At 38.1% G+C, this 24,248-nt stretch overlaps 1 protein-coding gene across 1 annotated transcript in view; it reads left to right on the top strand.

The window, feature by feature from the left end:
* Window positions 1–20,867, top strand: part of Kpna3 (karyopherin subunit alpha 3) — a 74,192-nt gene extending 53,325 nt beyond the window's left edge. Inside the window, exons 8-17 of the mRNA XM_031362934.1 lie at window positions 1,914–2,000; window positions 2,348–2,517; window positions 3,478–3,522; window positions 11,526–11,657; window positions 12,695–12,823; window positions 14,826–14,930; window positions 15,026–15,097; window positions 15,257–15,419; window positions 17,850–17,944; window positions 18,343–20,867. Coding sequence (XP_031218794.1) covers window positions 1,914–2,000; window positions 2,348–2,517; window positions 3,478–3,522; window positions 11,526–11,657; window positions 12,695–12,823; window positions 14,826–14,930; window positions 15,026–15,097; window positions 15,257–15,419; window positions 17,850–17,944; window positions 18,343–18,441 — 1,097 coding nt within the window. The 3' untranslated portion in view covers window positions 18,442–20,867. The remainder of the gene's footprint in view (window positions 1–1,913; window positions 2,001–2,347; window positions 2,518–3,477; window positions 3,523–11,525; window positions 11,658–12,694; window positions 12,824–14,825; window positions 14,931–15,025; window positions 15,098–15,256; window positions 15,420–17,849; window positions 17,945–18,342) is intronic.
* The last annotated feature ends 3,381 nt before the right edge of the window (window positions 20,868–24,248 follow it).

The raw sequence follows: 24,248 nt of genomic DNA, 5'->3' as shown, positions 1-24,248 counted from the left end.
TTTTTATCTTTTTGGTATTATTAAACTGTTACAAAATAATTGTAATTTTGGAACAAAAAAAGCGAATAGACTTTTTATGTTTCTGGGTAGGGATCATATCCTAGTAACAGGACTTGAAACACTCTGTTTTTAGTACCTTCTGAGTATGCTGAGTAGGCTAGGCCTTCATGTTGCAGCATGTAGTTGTTTTGGAGTAGGGCTTGGTGGGGAGGGTCTTGCTGTGTAACCAGGTCTGGTCTTTAAGCTAGCTTTCTGTGTAGTTCCAGCCTGACCTTAAGCTCAGGATACTCCTGCTTCAGCATCCTGCCTGCTAGCCTTACAGGTGTGCTCTACACCCGCCTTACATACAGTGAGACAGGTCCTTACTATGTAGCCTTGACTGATCTGAAACTTGTTATATAAACCATCTGTCCCTAAACTCAGAGATCAGCCTGCCTCTGCCTTCTGAGTGCTGGGATTAAAGGCATGTGTCCCATACCTTACTTATTTCAAGTAAGTTACTATAGTTTTGTGGCTGAAGTTACTACAGCTCTTAAAAACTTTTCCAACTTGGTGTTGTAGTAGTAAACGTGTTTTAAATAGAAATTAGGAGGTAAAGTTACTATATAGCACTTTATTTTTACCATTTCCATTTTAAACTGAATTTATCAGTGATGGAAATAAAAAATGCCTTGAATATTAGTTTTTAGTTATGCTCAAGTTGACCACGTGTTCCCAGTTTTACTCATAGAAGAAGTGGGAGAAAAAGCGTGAATATGATGTTCACAGAGCATCCAGTCGTGGTTTCTTAGAAGTTCACTATTAATGGGTCAATAAAATGAATGGAACTGAACATTATTTAACAATCTAGAAGAATAAAGCAATGATACCTGTGAAATAGATGAACTTGCAAGTTACGAAAGTGAAGGAAGCCAGATATTTTAAAAAAAATCACGTGCAGTGTGATCTCATTTCTCTGAAATGTCCAGACTAGACAAGTCCATGAATAGAAAAGGCAAGCTTTTTACTGATTGCCTGGGTTTGGGGAACTGAGTAACAGAAGAGTTAATGGATGCTGATTGCTAGAGATTGGAGAGCTCTTTGCAGGGTGATGAACATGGAAAGCTGGATTGTAATAGTGGCTGTTGTGACTTACAGTGATATATTCTGTTAAAGTATGAGTTATTTGTAATAAAAAGGTCAAGTTAAGTATCTAGTGTACAGGTAAAACTAAATAGTCTAGAGCTAGCACAGAGTAGAAGTTTAAGAAAAAGTGAACTTATGGTGAAGGTGGGTATAAGGTATAACAGAGTAACAAAAGTTAGGGGCTAGAGAGACGGCTCCACAGTTAAGAGCACTGGCTGCTTTTCCGGGAGACTCAGGTTCCATTCCCAGTATACACATGGTAGCTCACAGCCATCTTGTAATTTTAGGAAACCAGACATCCTTTTCTGGCCTCCACAGGCACTTGTGGTGCAAAGACATATACATGTAGGCAAAACATCCATACATATAAAAAATAAAAACAGAAAAGAATAGTAAATATGGTTGCTTTAAATTGTTTGGTAAATCTGATTTAATTGGTTCTGGTTAATCCTGTCTTAGGCATTGGGATTACATTGAAAGTAAGTATTATTCTTTAAGAATAAATGTTTGGGATATGAACTTTTAAAAAATCAATTATAGAAAAAATTTTATACTTTTTTTTTTAAGTTAATGGCATAGTAGCACGCTTTAGGTTCTGTTTGATGCTGTATTGCTCAAGTCTTACCAAGTTAAAAGTACTGATACTGCTTATTTTTACGTATCACCAAATTTGTATGGTGAACTGTAATTGGGCAGTTATAGTGTGTATCTGACTCTTGAATATTTTATTAACTTACTTGGGTTGAAATTGTGGATTCATTAGATAACGCAGTTCCCCTTACATACAGATGCAGTACCACTTTTTCTGCGACTCCTCCATTCCCCCCATCAGAATGTTTGTGAACAAGCAGTGTGGGCTTTGGGAAACATTATAGGTAAGTTGAATTTAGGTTTGAAAGGCTTTAGTTGACAATCTTAATTTAACTTTTTTCCCACATTGGCATAGCCATTACACACTATGTTTCCTCTGAATTTCATGAGTTGATTGTATTCTTAAACTTCTAAGGTAGCACTTACGTGTAAAAGGCACAAAAGGATATATCATTTGTGTCAATAGTGGTTAAATTTGTGTTCCCCAAATCAAAATCATGGGAAGCAATGCTTGATGTCTGACTGGTGAGGAAACATAGGGCATCGTGTCCCAACATGAGCCATTGCACACATTTCAGACTTTCTCATCCTGACTGTGATTTTTTTTTAAATACAATTTTCATTTCTGTAGGTGATGGTCCTCAATGTAGAGATTATGTCATATCACTGGGAGTTGTCAAACCTCTTCTGTCCTTCATCAACCCCTCCATTCCCATCACCTTCCTTCGGAACGTCACATGGGTCATTGTCAATCTCTGCAGGAATAAAGACCCCCCACCGCCTATGGAGACAGTTCAGGAGGTAAATGCAGACTTATAAGGCGATGGTTTCTTTCCCTGCTTATGCTTAGGTATTCTTGCACAGGGAATATAATGAACATATTCTGATTTTGTTGAAAGTATGAAGCTTCTTCTGTTTTGAAGTATAATACACCATATATCAAAGTTGAGTATTGTTCAGTAATAAAAGGAATGTCTGTCCATTCTAATGCTTATTTTTTAATGACGTTTCATGAAGAGAAAAAAATTCATAAAAGGGAACAGCCAGTTTTGCGGTATTGCCTTATGGATTTCTTATGCTAGAAATATGCAAATAATTTGAGTGATTGCATTCAGCCCATTGGTTTCTGACAAAATTGATGTTCTTGGAAATGTGGTATATGTTAAAATTTTTAAAATCCTATAAAACCTTGATTTCCTTGACTGTAGAGTGAGTAAATCTGTCTTCATCCAGTGTTTGTACCTTCTGTTACCAGACCGAGATAGTATGAGTCCCTAGGAGGCATTTTTCATTTGCTGTATATTTGTGAAAGGTCTCTTAGGACCTAGGGTCAATAAGCCTGTTACCTTGTACTGGTTGTCAATTTCTTGACTTAAAGTTACTTTACTCAAACAGCTTATTGAATACAAATTTAGGCGATGATAACTCTGAATAGTGATTTCTCTGGACTACCCACAATGTGTGTCTGTGGCTGACATCTCTATTCTGCTTACCTGACATGTCATAAAGGGTGTTTCTGGAAGTAATTTAATTTCTCTTAAGGAATATTAGTACCTGTCAGATTTATTTAGCTTTTAATTAGACATTTGAAATAAATATGCATTTTGGTTTTTCAGATTGAGTTTATTAATTTTTATTCTTCTTAAATATTCAAAAATGTTCACATTGTGTTTTAAGTAATTACTGCTTTCTGTGTCATCATTTGTTTTTACAAGGACATGTCCATCAACTCTAGTGTTACTGTTTATCTTCTTTCCTCAGATTTTGCCAGCTTTGTGTGTGCTCATCTACCACACGGACATAAATGTGAGTAAAGTGGTGTCAGTGTGGGAATTGACTCTTGATAGGACCACAAGGGTTTTTTAAATGAGTGCTAGAGTATATATTTTCTCTTTGTCTGTGTGTGTGTGTGTGTGTGTGTGTGTGTGTGTGTGTGAGATGATTGTGAGCCACCATGTGGTTGCTGGGAATTGAATTCAGGACCTCTGGAAGAGCAGTCAGTGCTCTTAACCCCTGAGCCATCTCTCCAGCCCCATTGAGAAACATTCTTTACAGCACTTTGGACAATACAATGCCCAACTCCAAATTACAGCGTGATCTTGGGACATAGAACTTAGTATATGAATACACATTGCATAAGACCATCCCCAGTAAGTTTCAGTCAGCTGTAGTCGACTACAGTCTTAAAATGTTAAATGAAGCTGGGCGGTGGTGGTGCACGCCTTTAATCCCAGCATTCGGGAGGCAGAGGCAGGCGGATTTCTGAGTTCGAGGCCAGCCTGGTCTACAGAGTGAGTTCCAGGATAGCCAGGACTACACAGAGAAACCCTGTCTCGAATAAAAAAGAAAAAAGAAAAAACATGTTAAATGAAAAATGGCAATAAATTACCAGTGTTTTGAATAATTTTATAGTATGTGCCTATAATTGCTCCATTTTATCAATTATTATTAATGTTTTAATCTGCATAATTTATAAGTTGAACTATCACAGATATCTGTGTATAAGAAAACACTATAGCCATGCTGGGGTGGCACATGCTTTTAAATCTCAGAAGTTAGGAGACAGATGCAGGTTGATCTCCTGAGTTTGAAGCCAGCTTAGTCTACAGAGGGAGTTCTAGGACAGCCAGGGCTACACAGAGAAACCCTGTCTTGAACAACTCTCCCTAAAAAAAACCCCAAACATACATACATACATACATACATACATACATACATACATACATAAATACAGTCTTAGGCATTCGTGTGGGATCTTAGAACTTGTCTCAAGTTTGAGGGAATTATTACAATGTTTTTAAAAGTATTAATATTTACAAAATTTTTTTGTTGTTTTTTGTTTTGAATAATTGCCATGTCAGAATTGAAGCCAAGTCTATGATGTATGCCGTGATCTCACAAACACACAATATGGTATGAGCATATAATAGAGAAATAACCAAAGTTCTGACTGTGGAAGCACATATAATTTTATTTGGCAAAATAAAAAAAAAAATCACCCTGCCAGGGCTACTCAGAAAAACCCTGTCTCAAACACCACATCAAACCAAACGTGCAAAATATCACCAAGAAGGTAACATTTGAAATGAACATTATAAGAGCCATGAGTGATGGTGTGCACCTGTAATCCTAGCACTTTGGAGTCAAGGGAGAAGGAACTGGAGTTCAACGCCAGCTTGAGTTATTTGAGAGCTTGTTTCAAAACAAAACATAAAAAAACCCAACAACTGCTGCATTGTAAGTAGATGGAAAGGGTGTCAGAAACAGTCAGGATGATGTCCATCTTTGGTTTAAAATATGTGGAACACTGTTTTATGCACACATGTCAACACTTTTAGTTATAAAAAGTCTACGAGATACTATTTCTGTCTGAAGTCATGGAGTTTTTTTGCATAGTTTTCTTGCCAGTTGAACATCATTTGAGGAACACTAGGAAGTGTACTGAAATCTTGGATACGTGGAGGTTTTAGAGAGTGCAAGTAGATAGTAACTCAAAAGCTTGATGTGGAATTTATCTGCAATCTTGGCTCCTATGTTTTAAAAACTTTGGGGTTTTGCCTGGTAATTAGTGAGGCCTGTAGAAGGTTTTTGGATAGATTAAGCAATAGATACATTTATATGTGTAACACATGAGAATTGATATTTGTACCAGACTGCTGAGACAATGGATGACTTGAAGTAGGGAAGTTTTATATAAGCTATTTTCTTTTCATAATAGACTTGAAGTATGGACAGTAGTAATAGGAACAGCTAAGGAAAGAGACGTGATGAGATTTTGGAACTTGTTCTGTGACAATATTTTCCAGCATAGATTCAGGAATTACAGACTATGAGGGACTGTTGAAAACGTGGACATTTGTATAAGATTTCACAGGCAAAGCTGTATTTCAGAAAAAGTGCTAATATTTAGCCCTAAGGAATTTCTTGTTGAAGCTTTGGAAGCAAGGGATGCAGAACCAGCAAAGCAGTTTAAGGAGGTAAAGCATGTTAGACCATAGACCTGCTAGCTGCCCCCCCCCCCCCCCGAAATCAGGTCATACCCATCTGTTGTCCTCCCTTACAACAAAGGACTAAGGTACCTGCCGTGTCTCAAGCGTAGGCAGGGAAACCAAGCCCTAGCTACTGCCCTGTAGAAAGTTGGTAAGAAAGCACTCTGTTCTTGTCTTACCACTTGTCTAGCAGCTGCCAGATAAGTTCATGGGTCCACCTACTACCTGCCTGTGTGCATAGACCCTACCACACCGGCTCACATGATGGCAAGGCTGCCCACTCCTTGGCAACTTATAAGAATCAGAAAACCACATTGTCTTTTAACTCTCCTGCTGAGACTCCTTTGGGAATTGAAGTGGGGGGCTCTCTTTGTTGAAGAGCCCACCATGCTGCCTGACTATGCTCTGTCCCTTCAAATGCTTTTCCACTTCAAGGCCAACCCCATCCATCTCCCAGCCCTGTTTTTTTTTTTTGTTTTTTTTTTTGTTTTTTTGTCTTTTGGCTTTTTTTGAGACAGGGTTTCTCTGGATAGCCCTGGCTGTCCTGGAACTCACTCTGTAGACCAGGCTGGCCTCGAACTCAGAAATCCACCTGCCTCTGCCTCCCAAGTGCTGGGATTAAAGGCGAGCGCCACCACCGCCCGGCTTCCAGCCCTGTTTTTGATTGTGAGACTTGCTTGCTGTTTCTTTCCTAATTAGTAAAACTTCATTCTGAAGGATAGTCTTATGCCAGTTCTCTTGACACATAAAATTTAAATTGGATAAAATGGACATATTGTAGCTCATACAGGGCCTTGGATAAAGTTTTAAGAGCCACATAGCCTCTTGTGGATAGCAAAGTTAGGACTAAGTAGTTAAAATTGTATTCTGTATTCATAACTCACCCTCTGTAAGGAAAGTACAGTCTTGAAGGGGATTGTACAGTTGAGAATGTAGGTTGGTGGCACATTTTGGGTAGACATGGGAGATAATTAGCTAGTGTTGAGTTTAGGGTTAGAAAATAAGAAAGTGTAGGGCAGATGAGACATGCTTAGATTAATAGGTATGGTGAGAAAAAGCAATCAGGACTAGCAGCTTTCTGACTTGGATTTTAGGATGCATATGGTCACACACACATGCGCACACACATGCACGCACACAGACACTTCAGTAGGAAGAGGCACAAAACACGGGTCAGTTTGTGTGTTTTATTGTCTGTGGTGTGGCTGACAATTTGTAAGTAGTTTTAGAGCATCTGACTTTCTTGCCTGTTTTTAATATGTTCATGGACTATTCAGTGTCACATAACGTCTGGTACCAATCTACCCTACAGTGGAACTTGATCAGTTTTAGCATATATGTTATATGCTGAGACTTGATATTTAGTGACAAGTGACTTCGGGGATCCTGAAGATCACTCACATGTGCTGATTAGTCAACAGACTCACGATTCAAAATCTGTTTACACTCGTGCTTGCCTTTACTCCTGTTTAAGGGTACAGGTTAGAACCTACCCGGGTATACAGTTCAGCTTATAAGTCTATAGCTGCTGTTTCTTTGTGTTGGTTTGTTCTCGTTCCTAATTGCTGTGCATTGGTAGCTAATGCCTGTAATACCAACCCTGGGAGGTAAAGGGAAGACAATAAGGAATTTACAGCCAGCCTCAGCCACATAACACCATGTCTAAAAGATAGTAATGTAACAAACCTCTCGTACTGTTAGTTTTTGAGATATTTTTTCTTGTATATTACCTATCTTTATAATGGCAATTAAAGGATTGTTTGGTGAACAGATGTTTGTAACTCTTACAGTTTTATTAATGTTATAAAGTGTCTTTTGCATCAAGTTTTAGCTAAATTCTACTGCTCTCAACAGATTTTTTTTAACTTTCTATGTTCTTTCTTTGATATAAGTATATATATCTTTCCTTTTATTTTTAGTTTTCTGTTATCACTTTATTTTAGATATAGCTCATGGAAATTGTAGGGTTTATTTTCATTTAGAAAACAATTGAGGACTCGGCTAGGGAAATTTTTGCACATTGGTAAAGTGCTTCAACCCTGTGTTCAATCCCTAATACCACAAAGGATTTTAAATTTTAACTCTAATCATTTTATGTAATACTTATGTGCTTTGTTCTAGTAGCCACCTATATGCTTACACCTTTTGAAATACCTTTGCTTTACTCAGTTTACCCATGTGGTGATCAGTGAACTTAGTCTTTGTTGCTTCATCTCTATTTTTGCATCTGTATTTTTAAGTCATTTATTTGCACATTCAGGGGCATTTTTCCATTAACTCTACTATGTTTTTTTTTTTTGTATTAAGTAATTAAAGTATTTTATTTGTTTGCAGCTAAGCTTGTTAATATAATGAAAATATATAAAGAATAATGTTATGGTTTTTAGTTAGAAATAGGACAAAACCATTTATTAATAAGGAATCTTAAAATGTGAATACCCCAGAAAAGTCTACAAGTCAACTGATCTCAACAACTGTCTCCGAATATCACCTTACTTTGGAAGGTATTGGCAAACATTTGAGTTAAAACTCAAGAATTTTCCAAAATAATGCCATAATTAATTAAAGTATCCTGTATTCACACTAAAACAATTTTCATAAAACTTTTCTTTCTAAAATAATAGTAAAGGAAGGAAGGCATTTTGTTAAATGTAGTCCCGAGCAAGGCACAGTAAAAATAAATGTATACTTAAATCCCACCTCCTCAAAACAGAGTCTGCTTTCTGTTCACAGCCTTAGGACAAAGAACAGTCAGTCTGCAACTTCAGGTACAGGCTGCCAAGACCAAGCTCTACGAGTTGAACACAGACACCTCAGGGGGATTAGGGAACCTGGACAAATGATCTAGGTTCTATGTTGGGACCAATGAGAAGGCAAAGTGGCTCCTCCCAAGCCTGACCCAGCCCTCCCTCACCTGGGGTCTGCTCCAGGGGAGATCCTTTCCTGTAGAAGCTCAGCATCTAGGAAGCTCAGCCTCTCCTGGGTATTTTAAGGCTCGTAGTCAAAGCATTTGCTCAGCATGGCCAGGCAGAGTCCATGTGTTGGTTGCCTGGTTCCAGTTTATTCTAATTTCTCACCATGTAGTTGCAGATTCAGGACGGCAGATCTTACCTACATTATGATCATGCCTAATGTCCATCCTAACTTATGGTTCAAATTCTGTGTCTGGAAACAGTCCCTGTAGTTAATGATAAATTAATGATAGTTAACTACATGTTAAAATCCACTGTTAGAACTTATATGGTCACCAAACATTAATAATCTATAGACCAAGAAAATGTTTCTAACCATAATTGTCATGCCCAAATCCCCAAGATTAAAAAAATTTTCCACACTACAAATAATACATTACACAGACATGCAGATGTAGGCACTCACACACTTCTCACAGAGCTGTGCTTGGGGAATCTGCTTATGTTGAAAGGCATTCTTTGCTTAAACTGTGGTTCCTTCCACAGACTTTTTTTGTTTTGTTTTGTTTTGTTTTCTTAAAAAGAAAACATCACAGCAGGGCACAGCTGTTTCAATTCTACTTTTTCCTGGGACTCTTGATAACACAGATGTCAGCTTTGTTGTAAGGGTGCAAGTCCCTTGCTCTGCTCTTTTCAGTCTTACTGTTGTTACTTAGTGTCTTAGTCAGTGTTCTATCTCTCTGTAGAGACACCATGACCACAGCAGTTTGTACAAAGGAAAACATTTGATTGGGGCCTGATTACAGTTTCAGAGGCTTATTGCATTGTTATCGTGGCAGGGAGCATGGCAACATGCAAACAGACATGGTGTTATAGAAATAGCTGAGAGTTCTACATCCAGATGCTCAAAGGGCAAGAAGAGAGAGAAGGGGCCTGGTTTGGGCTTTTGAAACTTAAAGCCTACCCTCAGTGATACATTTCCTTTGCCAAGGCTACACCTACTCCAACAAAGCCATCCCTTCTAATCCTTTGAAAGTAGTGCCACTTCCTCATGACTAAGCATTTAAATAGATGAGCCTATGGAGACCATTCTTATTCAAACCACCACACTTAGATTATATTTCTAATCTTTCCTTTGATGCAGCTCTTGAGTTTGTTTTTATTTTCTCCCCTGGAATACCCCTCCCTGCCCCCAGCTTCTGTTTCAAACACGTTCATAATTGTTTCCCTTCCCTCCTTTCTTGTTCTTTACTCTCCACCTCATTTCACACTTGGCATAATCCAGAGCCAAGCTAGTATTTAAGTGTTTTCTTCTTACAGATATTTGAAATTGTTCACATGGTTCTTAGTAGTGCTAAAGATGAAGATTATGTGTGTCTTGTGTCTCTGACTTCTATGCATTCCTAAAAGATATGTAAATTCAGTAGCTGCTTTTACTTTTGGACCCTTAATAGAAAGGTGTCTGGATTTCAAATAAGTTGAGTGGTGCTTCTGCCTCAGAAGGCACCAAGGAAGACCACGTACCAGCTTTGTGTTCAGTCAGGTTTTTAGATCCTTTAAGTTCTTACCTACCCTGTTGGTTTTGTTCTCAGAGTTAAGACTTCAGATGGCTGAGGGTGGCCCTTAATTTGGGTTTTGGAGTCTCCTGCAGCCTCGGTGGCTGAGGATGGCTTTTACTCCTGCTTCCTGCTCTCCAGGGTCCAGCTCCTTAGTATTGGCAGTCACAGATATGTGCTATCACAATCCACACAACGTGAAGATGTGTCTATGTGCCAAGTGCCAATTCATTCCTTAATGTATTCACTTTTAGTAGTCAGAAAAATTGTCCTACTGAATGAAGGAAGTGCTCTAGCAGGCCCCAGCATGGAAAACAGTGCTAGCAGGCCTTCCCCTTCTCCTTCTTTTTCCCTGTAAACCATGGATTACACCCCTAAAAGTAGCCACCAAGGTCTGTTCTTTTATTTGGACACTTTCTTGGGTCAGACTCTTTATTACAGCTGATCACCAATGTCCGACTGTCACAGTATTGAAGTCCAGCAATCAAAAGCCACCCTAATTAGCATACCCAATCAAAGCAAACCATATTCTATCCCATTCTAACAGAGGCACCCACTACCCATTTCTCTTAAAAGTCACACCTGAAAGATTGTTTGCTGGCTGAGTTAGAAATCAGTCACTTACTTTACTTTTCTTCCCCACTTAATAAAAGATCTCTCTTTGAAAATAGGTGTTTGAGAATGGTAATCCAGGGTCTGGGCGGAAGCACTCTACTGTGTGCAGATCCTTTCACTGAACATACTTAAAAACCAGTAAAATGGATGTGATTATTATTGGCTCTTCTAGACTTGAAGCAGTACAATGTTTTGGCCTCATACTGTATATGAAGTAGATCATAGTTATTTTAGAACCTAATTTTTGGGCCCAAGGAGAATTTACTGCTTGTTTAACAATTTATTATTTATTATTGTATAACATTATTATTATTATTATTGTTGTTGTTGTTGTTGTTGTTGTTATTTCTCTGTTTGAGCTCTGCACCTGTGTGGAGGTCAAATGATGACTTTGTCTAGTTGGTTCTCTCCTTCCACTTTTGTGTGGCTTCAGGGATCAAACTCAGCTTACCAGGCTAGTTTGCAAACTCTTTGCTTGTAAAGCTATCTTGCCCACCCTTTATTTTTATTTTTATTTTTATTTTTATTTTTATCTGTCTGGTACATAAAGTCAAACTGAAAAAGAAGCATCTCTAGCCTTGTGCCTCATGTTTCTGAAGGGTGATCTCAGGTAGTCGCTGAGAGAAAGATAGGGTTTATACCTATCAATGCGAGGGTGCCTTGCCACCAAGTTAAAACAAAAACTGTTCTTCTGTTACAACTCCTCCAATATCTTTTTGCTGTTTTTACTTCCTTAGATTCTTGTAGACACTGTTTGGGCGCTCTCATACTTGACCGATGGAGGAAATGAGCAGATACAGATGGTTATTGATTCAGGGGTTGTACCCTTCCTCGTCCCCCTTCTAAGCCACCAGGAAGTTAAAGTTCAAGTAAGTAAAGTCCAACAGCATGCACCCCAGGGTGCCGTAGCTCATCTCTTGAACACAAATTTGTTTGTTTTCTTAATTCTTCAGTATTTCAGTTATGTGCGTCTCAGAGTATATAGATCTGTATGTATTCCATTGTCATTTCAACCAGACAGAAATAAAACTACTGATCTCCACAAATTGCTTTTCTAGTATCCTGTTAGGAGACAGTATGGTACATAACTGATGCCTGTGTTCTCCATCATCCCTTTCTGCTGTATTCCTGGGTTCCCTCTCCATCCTTGCTGTTGAATGCTTAGGTTCTTCCTTCATCCCGCTCTGTTACTGGAGTCTTCAGTCTGCCTCTTCTTAGCTCTCTGTCTCTAGGTTAGGATCCTAACTGCATACCTTTTGACTTTGCTCTGATTAGGGGTCGTTGTTAGTTCTGCTCATCAAACTTCTCTGCCAAATGTTTGCTAACTAAAAATAAATGCTGGCCCAGAATGACATTAAATATATTAAATGCAGGACTGTATATGACATAGTAGACAAAAATGCATGCTGATTTAGTACAATATTAAAGTCTATAGGACCTGTTTAGTGATGAGTAAGACCTGTTTTAAATTTTTTTTAAAGATTTATTTACTTTACACTGTTGCTGTCTTTCAGACACACCAGAGAGGGTCAGATTTCATTATGGGTGGTTGTGAACCACCATGTGGTTCCTGGGATTTGAACTCGGGTCCTTTGGAAGAGCGGTCAGTGCTCTTAACCACTGAGCCATCTCATCAGCCCTAAGAGCTATTTTAAAGATGGGACTTAATGATTTTTAATTTTCTCTATTTAAAAGACTTTTTTTTTAGCAAGTTTTCTTTGGAGTTCAGTAATTTTCCACAAGAAATTATTGTTTAAAAATCATTACTTGCTTTGCTTATGGCCTTGTTGTAGGGATGGAATAACTGTTAAGTTTTTGCTCTTCATAGCTTCTCAAGAGTTAAGGAAAAAGATAAAAACAACAATTTCATGATAAACATGTTTAAATTGTTTTATTCCTCCTTCAGACTGCAGCACTCAGGGCAGTTGGGAACATAGTGACTGGCACTGATGAGCAGACCCAGGTGGTTCTCAACTGTGATGTCCTGTCCCACTTCCCAAACCTCTTGTCACACCCGAAAGAGAAAATAAATAAGGTAAAGGCCTGCACTGTTTCTCCTCCTGTCTAGGACTGTTTCCTTTTGCTATCATGATGTTTATTCAAAGTCAGACACTCCAGGGGAGAGATCTTTATCACTGTCTCAACTTGTGCTTCCTTTAGTCCCACTCTCCTCATAGAATAAAAAAGAGTGAATATTTAAACTATGTTTAAGTAGGTTGAGCAGCATCTGTAATTATTAACCAGTATACAAAAAATACATATAAAACCTCCCACAAATAACATTTTAAAAAATAAACATAATTTAACCTTCTACAGCATTAGAAAAGACCTTAGGGTGTCATACCTTCTTTCAAAGATCATAAAAATTTATTCCTTTAAAGTTGTAAATATGTATTCAATTTTACTTGTAATTAGACAGTAGACAGTTAAGTACTTAAGTAGTTTTATGGCTTGTTTCACATAGTTTTAAAAGTTCATTTATTTCATAGAATGTTAGAGCTCTGTGTGTGTGTGTGTGTGTGTGTGTGTGTGTGTGTGTTTATGTATGTGGGGGGGAGGACCAAGGTCAGCATCGGTTATCTTCCTCAGTTGCTCCCTACATTGTATTTTTAAAAATCACTTTTATTATTTTTAATTCTGTGTATGGGTGGGTGGGTGTGTGCATATAAATGCAGATGCCAGTAAAGGTCAGAAACAGCACCTTCCTCTCCCTGGAGCTGCTGGTGCCGGAGGTGAATTGTGAGCTGCCCAGTGGTTCCTAGGAGCCGGACTATGGTTTTGGAGAACAGTTCACGCTCTTTACCATGGAGTCACCTCTCCAGATCTCACCTTGTGTTTTGAAGTAATGTTCCTCACTGGGCCTGAGCGCTACAGATTCTTTTGTCTCTGCCTCACCAGAGCTTGGGTTACAGATGTGTGTCACTGAACCGAGGGTTTAGATGGATGTTGGATATCTAGTCAGGTGCTCGTGCTCGTATGGCAGACACTTTACCTCCCAAGCCCTGACTTGATTTGCTTTTATGGCTGAATAAGTCATTCTGTTGGATGGGTATACCACATTTTCCTCATCTACCTGTTGAATGACACTGGGTTGTTTTCACCCCTTGGTTATTGTGAATAAAGTTGCAGAAAACACTGGCATATCAGTAACTGTTTAAGGTCTCTGATTTAGTTTCCTTTCTGATATATGATGTTCCTGAGTCATGGTAGTTGTACGGTAGTATTTTGAGGACCCTTTAAGCTATTTTCTCTTATGGCTGTACTTTACAATATGTTAATAAGGGTTTCATTTTCTCTCAAGCTGTGTGGCCGTAGCTGTTGGTCACCATGTGTCTCACGTAGGTGCTGAGTACTTGAACGCCGCAGGTCCTCATGCTCTTGTAGAAGGCACCTTATCCACCGAGCCTTCTCCCCTGACCTAATGCTTTAAAATAAACTAAATATCTTATAGTGGAAGTAGTCTTGACAAGTATTTGGAAATTCCAATCTTTGGGCATGCCTTTCAAAATGAGCTAATACAACTCGGTGGAGAAAGGTTTGAAGCTGTTTTATTTGCTGCTGTTATCACCACTACTTAGAATAATGCCTAGCTAAAGTAGGCTTACGGGATTATTAAACACTGGGTTTAGTGGCCATACAAGTATCATGAATGGAAGCTTCCTTCCTTTTTACTTAAATGGGAAGTATGAATTGGCTAAATGGCAGGTAGAATGCTTACCTTATAAACCTGACAACCTGAGTTGGATCTCTGGGACCACATGATGGAAGGAGAGAACCAAATCTCAGAAGTTAGAAGTTATCTGACCTGCGCATATGCACCGTGGCATCCCTTTCCTTTTATACAAACACTAGATTACTATCGCATAAGTGATAGTAAGTAAAATTAAAAGGGCAGTCTTGCACAACCAATCACTTTTTAGATTTGTTCATTTAACACCTCTCGGGAGATTTTGTTATCAAATATTTAAAATATTAAAGAAGAAAAATAAAAAAGGTAGTTTTTTCAATAAAAGTGGTCCATATTTTGTTCACTACAGGAAGCAGTATGGTTCCTTTCCAATATAACAGCAGGCAATCAACAGCAAGTTCAAGCTGTAATAGATGCTGGGTTAATCCCTATGATTATTCATCAGCTTGCTAAGGTCAGTCATTATGAATTCATTATTTATCTTAACTTATTACAACTTAGATGTTTTTAATAAAGAACTTACTCTGTAAAATTGTTTTTATATTTTAGGGGGACTTTGGAACACAAAAGGAAGCTGCTTGGGCAATTAGCAACTTAACGATAAGTGGCAGAAAAGATCAAGTGAGTTTGAGAAAATTTAACTTGTCACTTTAGTAATTTCAGCAAGGGCATTTCTTTCTTATTTTTATAAGTTGCTGGTTGTTTTTGTCTCAGTACTACAATAATGAGGGAAAATGGAATTGCATATATTAAAAATATTTCTTCTCTTGTATTGTCTAGGTTGAATATCTTGTACAGCAGAATGTAATACCACCATTCTGTAACTTACTGTCAGTAAAAGATTCTCAAGTGGTGCAGGTGGTTCTAGATGGTCTAAAAAACATCCTGATAATGGCTGGTGATGAAGCAAGCACAATAGCTGAGATCATCGAAGAGTGTGGAGGTAAGGCAGTGGGTGCCCCTGGAGTCCTAAAACACTAGTCCTCTGAGTTCACTTCATCTAGAGAACCACTAAAGAAATGCACACGGTTACTAAGTGCTCAGAGTATTTTGCTGGTCTTATTATCCATATTAGCATTACTAAAGGATTTTAAAAAAACCAAACAGTAGCTCATACTTTGGAAATCCACAGGTTGTAGAATCAACTTTCCTGGAAATGATTGATTTTAGGAAATACTCATTAGTGATTTGTTTTCCATTGCCAAATCAAGACTCTCTTAGTCTGAGTGCTTATGGGGAAAAATAGGTTTTTAGCTCAGTGTTTTGGAAAGTGACAAGTGTCAAGGACAAAATGGTTGTTTGAATTTGTGTGTGTGTGTGTGTGTGTGTGTGTGTGTTTTGGGTGTGTGTGGTTTGTGTTTTGTGTATGTGCAAGCACACATGGGAGAGAATTAAACCACAGAGTGAGTCAGGGACAGATGCAGTGTTTTTCAGTAACTTCCTGTTGTGAGATGAAACTAAGCAGGGTCCTAAAAGGTTTTACTAAGTCTTCTGGTCTTGAACTTTCAGTAAGCCCCACTTTTTAATGGTTGTTAAAGCCCTCCCATCCACTCTGTACTGAAAACCAAATCACAGTTTCCTTTGATGTCAGAGTGTACAGGAGCGTGTGAATAGCCTGATGTGGACAACTAGAATAGTAAAAGTTCTGTTGAATCCAGCGTTTCTCAAACTCTGGACAAAGTGAACACATTCATTCTTGTTGCACATATTACAATGGGACTGGGTAGACTCTACTTCCGGAGGTTGCCCAGTTGTGTGTATCTTATTTGAATTCTGTAAGTTAGAGATGCTTTTAGGATTGCTACAAAGGCATATTGAAGAGAATAGGACAGAAGTCATTAAATATTGTCATTTACCTATTCAGTATGTACTAAAGTGTCCAGACATTTCTTTTACTACAATTTAATGATTTGTTTGTATTTTTGTTAATTATATGGATAGTTTATACCATTTATACTTTAGAGAAAATAAATTCAATTGCCATTAAAAGCAAAAAGGTATATGGGAGGTTTGTCCAAATTCATATAAATAGTGTCAGTAGATGCAAAACTGACACGGAGCTCATCTTACTGTTAATTTATGTTCATACTTATCTTACGATATCTTTTGTTTGTTTGTTTGTTTGTTTGTTTTTGAGACAGGGTTTCTCTGTGTAGCCCTGGCTGTCCTGGAACTCACTCTGTAGACCAGGCTGGCCTCAAACTCAGAAATCTGCCTGCGTCTGCCTCCCAGGTGCTGGGATTAAAGGCATGTGCCACCATCGCCCAGCAAGATATCTTATTTTTAAGATATTAAAAATTAGCCTCATAGTCAAGTTCATAACTTAACTTAGAAAGTTTGAATAACTTAGAATTCTTTCTCTTTAGTATTTAAAACTATATTTGTTTCTACTGGAGTAATAATCACAATATATAATCTTATTAAGCATTTTGCATTTATTTTTGTTAATACCTATCCCTCTACTTTTCTGATTTGTGTATTATGCTTTTTTAAATTTATTTGTTATTATAGATAGTACACTGTAGCGTCAGATCTTATTATGGGTGGTTGTGAGCCACCATGCGGTTGCTGGGATTTTAACTCAGAACCTTTGGAAGAGCAGTCGGTGCTCTTACCTGCTGAGCCATCTCACCATTTAAAAATGAACTATTCCAATATGTTTGAAAGAAAGATATCTCTAGGATATATACTAAGGTTTTACATTTACAAACTTGTGCATCTTGTACATGAAGTGTATGCTGCATTGGAGATACAAAAGATATTTTGAATTGAGCCCAGGTGTGCACACCTATGTGCAGCACTTAATAGACAAGAGGATTGCAAGTTCAAGTTCAGGCTTGACTGACCGGGCCTTATCTCATAAAACCAAACAGAGGTCAGTGACTAGTGTTCTGAAAACTTCCTATTTTTGCTCTTTATATCTGTAGAGTGTGATCTGTTTACTTTTTTAAATGTAGTGTTTTTTCATGGACTTGAACTTCAATTAATAAGTTCTAAAATCTTAAATTTCACAATCATATGAAATAACATGCAGAAAACAGTAGAAGATGAAAGATACTATATGATATATCATGATTAAAATGTAACATTCTGGGACATTTTCAGATCTTGTACTGGCACTAACTTGTCATGCAACCAAAAACAAACTCCATTAGATCTCTGTCAGATGGAATGTTTGGTGGTTGTTTTTGATTTTTATTTTTGTTGTTGTTATAAAAACATTAAAGGGAAAGGACTTAATGGGCTGCTGGTTACGTTTTTCTCTTCTTTGTAAACTGTCATCTCTAAGTGGAGCATATTCTGAGCTTCCTATAGTTTTCTATAATCAGATTGTACAGATTAGTATCACCTTGATTTTTTTGTTCTCTGTCAGGTTTGGAGAAAATTGAAGTTTTGCAGCAACATGAAAATGAAGACATATATAAATTAGCATTTGAAATCATAGATCAATATTTCTCTGGTGATGATGTAAGTAAATATTCAAATAGAGATGTCTGCATGTTGATCGAGACTTTCATATATAGTGGCCATTTACCAAGAATTTTCTTATTAATGTGCATTAAGCTTGTACCATTTTCTGTTAGATACTTCATCAATGACTTTTTAAAAATACTTTATCCAAAACTTCATTATTAGATTATACAACAATTCTTGTTACTTTTTTAATCTATTAACTGGGAAATAATTCTAGACATGTTCAGATAGGTTACATACTTCTACAGATATGGGAGTTTATGACAGGCACTTTTTTAAAAAATGCATATTCAGTTGTCTATTTTTAATTTCCCAGTAAAATTATTACTGATTTTCCTGTGTATTTTTAGGTAGTTAAAATATTCATTCACAGTTTCCCTCTATTTTCATAGATTGATGAAGATCCTAGCCTCATTCCAGAAGCAACACAAGGAGGTACTTACAATTTTGACCCGACAGCCAACCTTCAAACAAAAGAATTTAATTTCTAAGGTCAATTAAGTGCAGCATCTTTCATTCAATATGAAACACCACCAGATGGCCACCAAGCGATAAGACAGCAAGCAACAGAAGGCTCCCAGCACTCTTGCCTCTTCATTTTGACGCTTCTAAAGCAAGCCATGTCCCAGTCACTTTGCAGTTGCCAAAAGTCACTCTCACATGGACTGTAAATGCATATGCATGATTTCCTAAACTGTTTTAGAATTCTCCTTAACCATCTCAACTCCCCTATATTTTCCATGTTCCCTGGTGCCACATGCTGACAACTGCAGTCTCCAGTTAGAATATTCCATAGTGGTGGTATATCCGCTGCCCACTGATACGCCTTTGGAAAAAGGTGCGCTGTGGATCAAGACACTTTGGTATGATGTATATTCATGTTGGAAGACTACAGAGGTGCAGTGTGGTCTGAGCCTCCATCATTGTCCTCCACAAACATATTTTCATATTCTTATGTGGAAGAATTAAAGTACAAGCCAAATGATTTTCATTGGTGAAACTGACACAAAAGTAACTTAAAAACAAGAAACTTGGTTGTTGATTAAAAAGATAAGTTTTTTAAAACTGTACTTCACCTACCATTAATTGATGTGTTTATTATCTGCCTCAGAAGCCAGGGTTGGAGGAAGAGCTTTAGATATCAGTGGTAATGCTTTCGCCATTATACCTAATTTTTGAGAACAGCAAGTCCTATTTGACCACTCACTTCAGCCTGTGTGTTCCTGCTGTTTTGAATAATCAAATGCTGTGCATGGTCTCTACCTGAGCTGCAACCTGTTACAGACTTGAACTTCTGTTAAGTTGAAAGCAAGAGTCCTTGACTACAAAATACATAAATAAATAAGTCAAAACAAGAATGGAAAAGGTCTAAATACTCATTGGTAAGGTTTTAATACAAAGTCTTGCTTTCAGCTTCCAGGGGTTAATTTTATTTTTTGTTTTAATTTGATAATTGGATATGGTTGATTTATATTGGGTTTAAACTGTGGAGCTTTCATGTTTACTGTAATTTAGTCTTAAAATATTTTTTACTTAGTAACCAGTACTTTTGATAATGTGGTGGCAACAAACCAGCAACTATTTAGAAGTGTTACAAGACTTCATTCTTGAGTATTGGGGAGCTCATTCAGATCCCACTCAAAGCATCTGCACATATTAAAAGATAAACCAAGGATCTGTGTAGAGGAATGGTCTGCAGTTATTTAACTCAGCCTGATTTGCAGTGATCTTTAGCTCTGCAAAATCTGGCATTACTATGTAAAGTCATTGCTTTTGGCAAATGCTCTGACCCAGTTATTAATGAATGAATATGGATTTGAAATTTTTTAAACTAAATAATTTGTGCTGTCACAGAAATGGTTTTGTTGCTCTTGTTCACTGGGTATAATTTCCCAATGCATTGATGTGAAGGGTTAGAAATCTAAACTAAGTTAGCTTTCAGATGGGGGGTGTATTAACTGTGATGAAGAGGAGACAGATGCCATCAGAGCTTTGTGAATCAGCTGGGGTGTTTTCACTGATAAACAACACATAGCAGGTGTGCTTCATTACAAATATATGTATCTGCCAAGGTGGAGCCACTTTAAAGAGTGAGTTTTGTCTTGTATCTAAAATGGATACAAGCGTATGTTTAAACTGCAAGATTTTTACTTGCTAGAGAATCTGTTTTAATATAGTGGTTTGGCCTCTGATTATTTATAGGTTTTATAAATTTTAGAATCAATTTCTCTTTAAGGTGGCTCAGATTTTTCAACTCTTGTGCACATAAAATTGAGTTGAAGTTCATTGTGCCTTTTTTCTTTACCCAAATTTTGAGTTAAAGCTTCATATGGTAACTGCATCCTGTTCAAACACTTGTCTAAATTTTGAAACTGTGTAGTGTTCACTAAAAGTAGGAGTAACAAAGTCAGTATGAATTAAGGTCACACTCTGGTGAACCCTAAAGTCACAACCTTCTTGATAGTGTGAATTGTCCCCCTTCCAGTGACTTTCTTCTGGACTCTTCCCTACTTAACTGACAGTTACCTTTTAAAATTTGCACACATTGAGATTAAAATTGGGCCTCTACTGTGATGATTCCTATTTCCTCTCGCGTCTTAAGTGCAAACTAACCATTAAATAACGTTAGCATCAAGTAGTGCAGACTCTGCATCTGCTTGACTTGGTTTGCTGTGACCTTGCCAGTTTTGAGTTGGAATCACACCATTTCGTAGATAAAGGAAACTGAGTGTATTGCTGCACTTTTAAGTTTTCAAAACAGTGTTTTAAAATTGCATTGTTTTTATTTTTTTTTAAACTCAGTTTAAAAAAAAGACTAAAATGTTCTTTCAAAAGAGGCATCTAAATGTGTTCCTAATTTTGTATATGGGCTTAGGTTTTGTAACCAATAAAAAAGCTGCTATCAAATATGATCAAACATTGAAAGACTTATTTCTGGAAATAATTGTTTAGCTTTGTTTTCTGTGTTTTAAGTTTTGATTATCTTCAGATGCCAGCCACAAGTGGTGGTGAAGCATGAATGACTGTCAATTGTATTTTGATGTTTCCTTTTTACCATAACGCTGACCAACCAGTAGCTGCTGTAGAGAGTATGTTTTGACAAATCAGAAGTACTAAAATGTGTGTAAATTTCCTAAGCCACCATAACACAGAACCAGTGAAGTAGGGGCTTCATACCACAAAAACTGTGGTGCAGTCTGGCAGCGAGAAGAGAAGTCAAATGGAGGTGCTGGCTGCACCAGACTCCCTTCCTGGCTTCTGGTGGAGACTGGCAACCATCACACCACTCTCTGCCAATCTGTGTGTATTGGAACACTGTAATCTAGAAGAAAACCCCAGTTATTTGAAAAGATGGTGCGATTATGAAACGAACCAGCCATTCCAACTTTAAAGCCTGTAATTATAACAGAAGATAGTAATAGAAGTAAACCTGAAGTGAAGCTCTGAATGAAATCTTGGATTAACTAGAAGAACAAAGGAACAGTCAGACTTTTGAGTATAGAATATTCTTCTGTATATTACCACTTCAAATGACTTTTAAAAGAAGTCAGTGCAGTGGTGCATACACCTTTAATTCCAGCACTTTGGAGGCAGAGGCAGGTAAATCTCTGTGGTTTCAAGGCCAGCCTGGTCTACACAGAGAAAGCCAGTCTTGAAAAAAGAAAGAACAACAAAAAAGTCAGTGTATAAGGAAATCAATGCGATCATACAGTCTTGGTGTCATTTCCTTCAGATGTGCAGATATTCATCACTGCAGGTAAACCAAGAGCATCTGGCATTTGGGTGGCATTGGTCTTTCCATGATAATTTTTTTTTTAAACACTTTTTGACTATGATTAGGTTTTTAACCCTCTGGAAAACTTTAACTATTGGTGGGGGGATATAATTTCTATTTGTTAAACTGATTCTAAGTCAGCTGACCCAGAAAGTGTTCATGCTTAGAAGTAAACTTCATGTAATCAAAATCATGGGACAGAATGATGGTTAGAAATGAACGTAGAGACCAGTCATGAAGATGGCTGCTTGGGAAAACAGATGTGGGATACAGTCTGTCTCCATGATTGATTTGCTCAACAGAACTTATTTTGGCCTATTTCTTGGTGGTGTGTAACTGATTGTTCTGCAGGTGTTTTCCTGTGGACAGTGAGATGGTTAGCTCCATCTGTGAATTCTAGTCATCAGGCTGTAATAGCAGCTCATTCTCTTCCAGGTCAGACAGCTGGACACATGCCTATAGACATTGCTAAATGTCTTCTGATGGCCTAAACTTCCATCCTTGTACACCATTGACCCAAATCCACGCTTGTAGGATAGGCTCAGCAGAGGCAGTGCACAGCCATCTGCTGTGAACCGTAGGGTTTTCTCGGTGCTGTTCAGCAATTGAGTTAGTGTTGGTTCCAAAAGTCAGTGTAGTTTGAAAACTTTTCATGTTCATTACTTCCGAAGGCACACAAGAAATTGTTTCTCTCAGAAAGCTTACAGGTTTTTTTAAGCAATGCAGGGGAGAAGTAGAGAGCTTGAATAACATGCTCCAGGTCCTGAGTACAAATCTCAGAAACATTAAAACAATACCATTACTAAGAAATGGTATCAGGAAGTCCCTGTAGTTTGTTCTTCGGCGCCCCTGCCTTTCCACAAAAATGACCATCTACTACTCCCCTGAGGCCGTGTAGGTAACTATAAGGTAAATATAGAGTGTCTCTATGGAGTAGCAGTTTTACGTAAGTGTAAACCTGAGTGTGTGTTACAGAGTATATATTTACATCCATGTGGTAGCTTAAAGAGAAAAATCAGGTTTTTTGAGGCAACCATTTTATGGGGCAGGATTGAGAAGTGATGAGTCACTCACTCTAAGGGAGCTCACTGCTTCGTTGGCTGCTGTTCCTCCTGTCCTGAAAAACATTTACTTCTCCTAAATGTGCATCTTTACAAGTTTTGTGATTGGAGCTAGTTTAACTTTTCCAGAGAGCAGAAGAGACTGAACTGTTGTAGATGCACCCTTCCTCCCCCTCAGTCCGAGCGAGTGCCCATGCAGTGCTGCGTTCCTGCTTGTAAAGGCCTTACTGCTCCTGGTTCCCGTCCACTTAAACAGGCCACGGACCCCAGTAGTGAACAGTATGACTAGTTTCTTGTTATAGTGAAATGGCAGCATCCCATCCTGTCAACACAGTTCTAGTGTGGGAAGAGAGTTAGAGTTTATTTCCAGCCTTGTCTTAGTTTTAGAATTACAGCCTAAACTTTCTTTGCCCTGTCTGAAATTTAAATTTTATACTATCTCAATCCAATTTACTCATAATGTCATTCTTGTAACTCTGTATCTTTTTTTTTAAATTATTATTAATAGTTAAGACTAAGCCTTTAGAAATACTAAAATATTTTTTGAGCATCCTGTCCTATGCTAGGTACTATGCCAGGGTATAGGATAAACACATTTCGGGAATGGCCTGGTAAGGAAGGTGATGCTGACTGCCAGTGGTTCCTGGGGTCAGCTGCATCTCATACCTTGTGGCCCATTTGACCTGGTTCTATTAGGTTGTAGTTTTTGCAAACTATGAAGCTGATTGTGCTGCAAAACCAGGTTAATTGGCAGGTTGGCTGAAAAACCTGGAGGTGGGAAAGGTCTGTACACAGGCATTGTTGGAAGCACAGAAGGCTGTCAGAGGCCATTGGAGAGAAATTATGTAAATGGGTTAGATATCTGTCTGCTGCTCACAGAGGCCAGAAGAGGACACGGGATCCACTGGACATGGAGTTATGGATAGCTGTAGACTGCCAGTTGAATGCTGGCAACCAAACTGGGCTTTCTGCAAAAGCAGTAAGTGCTCATAACTGCTGAACTGCTTCAGCTCCCAATACCAACCTTCTATTATCCTTCTTGTGTGCCCATTCCCCATTGCTCACAGAGTGCTGAAATCCTATGGATGACTGGCAGGCAGTGATACCTGCCCCTAGCTATCAGTCTCTCCTTGGCCCTTCTAGTGGAGGATAGCCCGGCATGGCAGGGGCTGAAGGCAGCTAGTGACGTGCATTCATAGTCAGGAGACAGAGTGAGGCATGTTGATGCTTACCTTGCTTCTCTTTCTAGTCGTCCCAGGACCCACCCTAAAGAACAGGTCCACAGGTAAGGCATGCCTTTCCACCTTAACCAACACCTAAACTTGAGAAACCCTTCAGAGAAGCTAGTCTCCCAGTTCATCTTAAGTCCTGCCAAATACACAAACCATCACCAAAAGAATTGTGAGGAAATTTGATAGGGAAAATGTAGTTGAGAGATAATACACTGACCATATCAGAGTAA

Source organism: Mastomys coucha, unplaced genomic scaffold (assembly GCF_008632895.1).
Source record: "Mastomys coucha isolate ucsf_1 unplaced genomic scaffold, UCSF_Mcou_1 pScaffold9, whole genome shotgun sequence".
Taxonomy (NCBI): Eukaryota; Metazoa; Chordata; class Mammalia; order Rodentia; family Muridae; genus Mastomys; species Mastomys coucha.
Note: the sequence above shows the minus strand (reverse complement) of the source record. Positions and strands in the feature narration are given on the sequence as shown.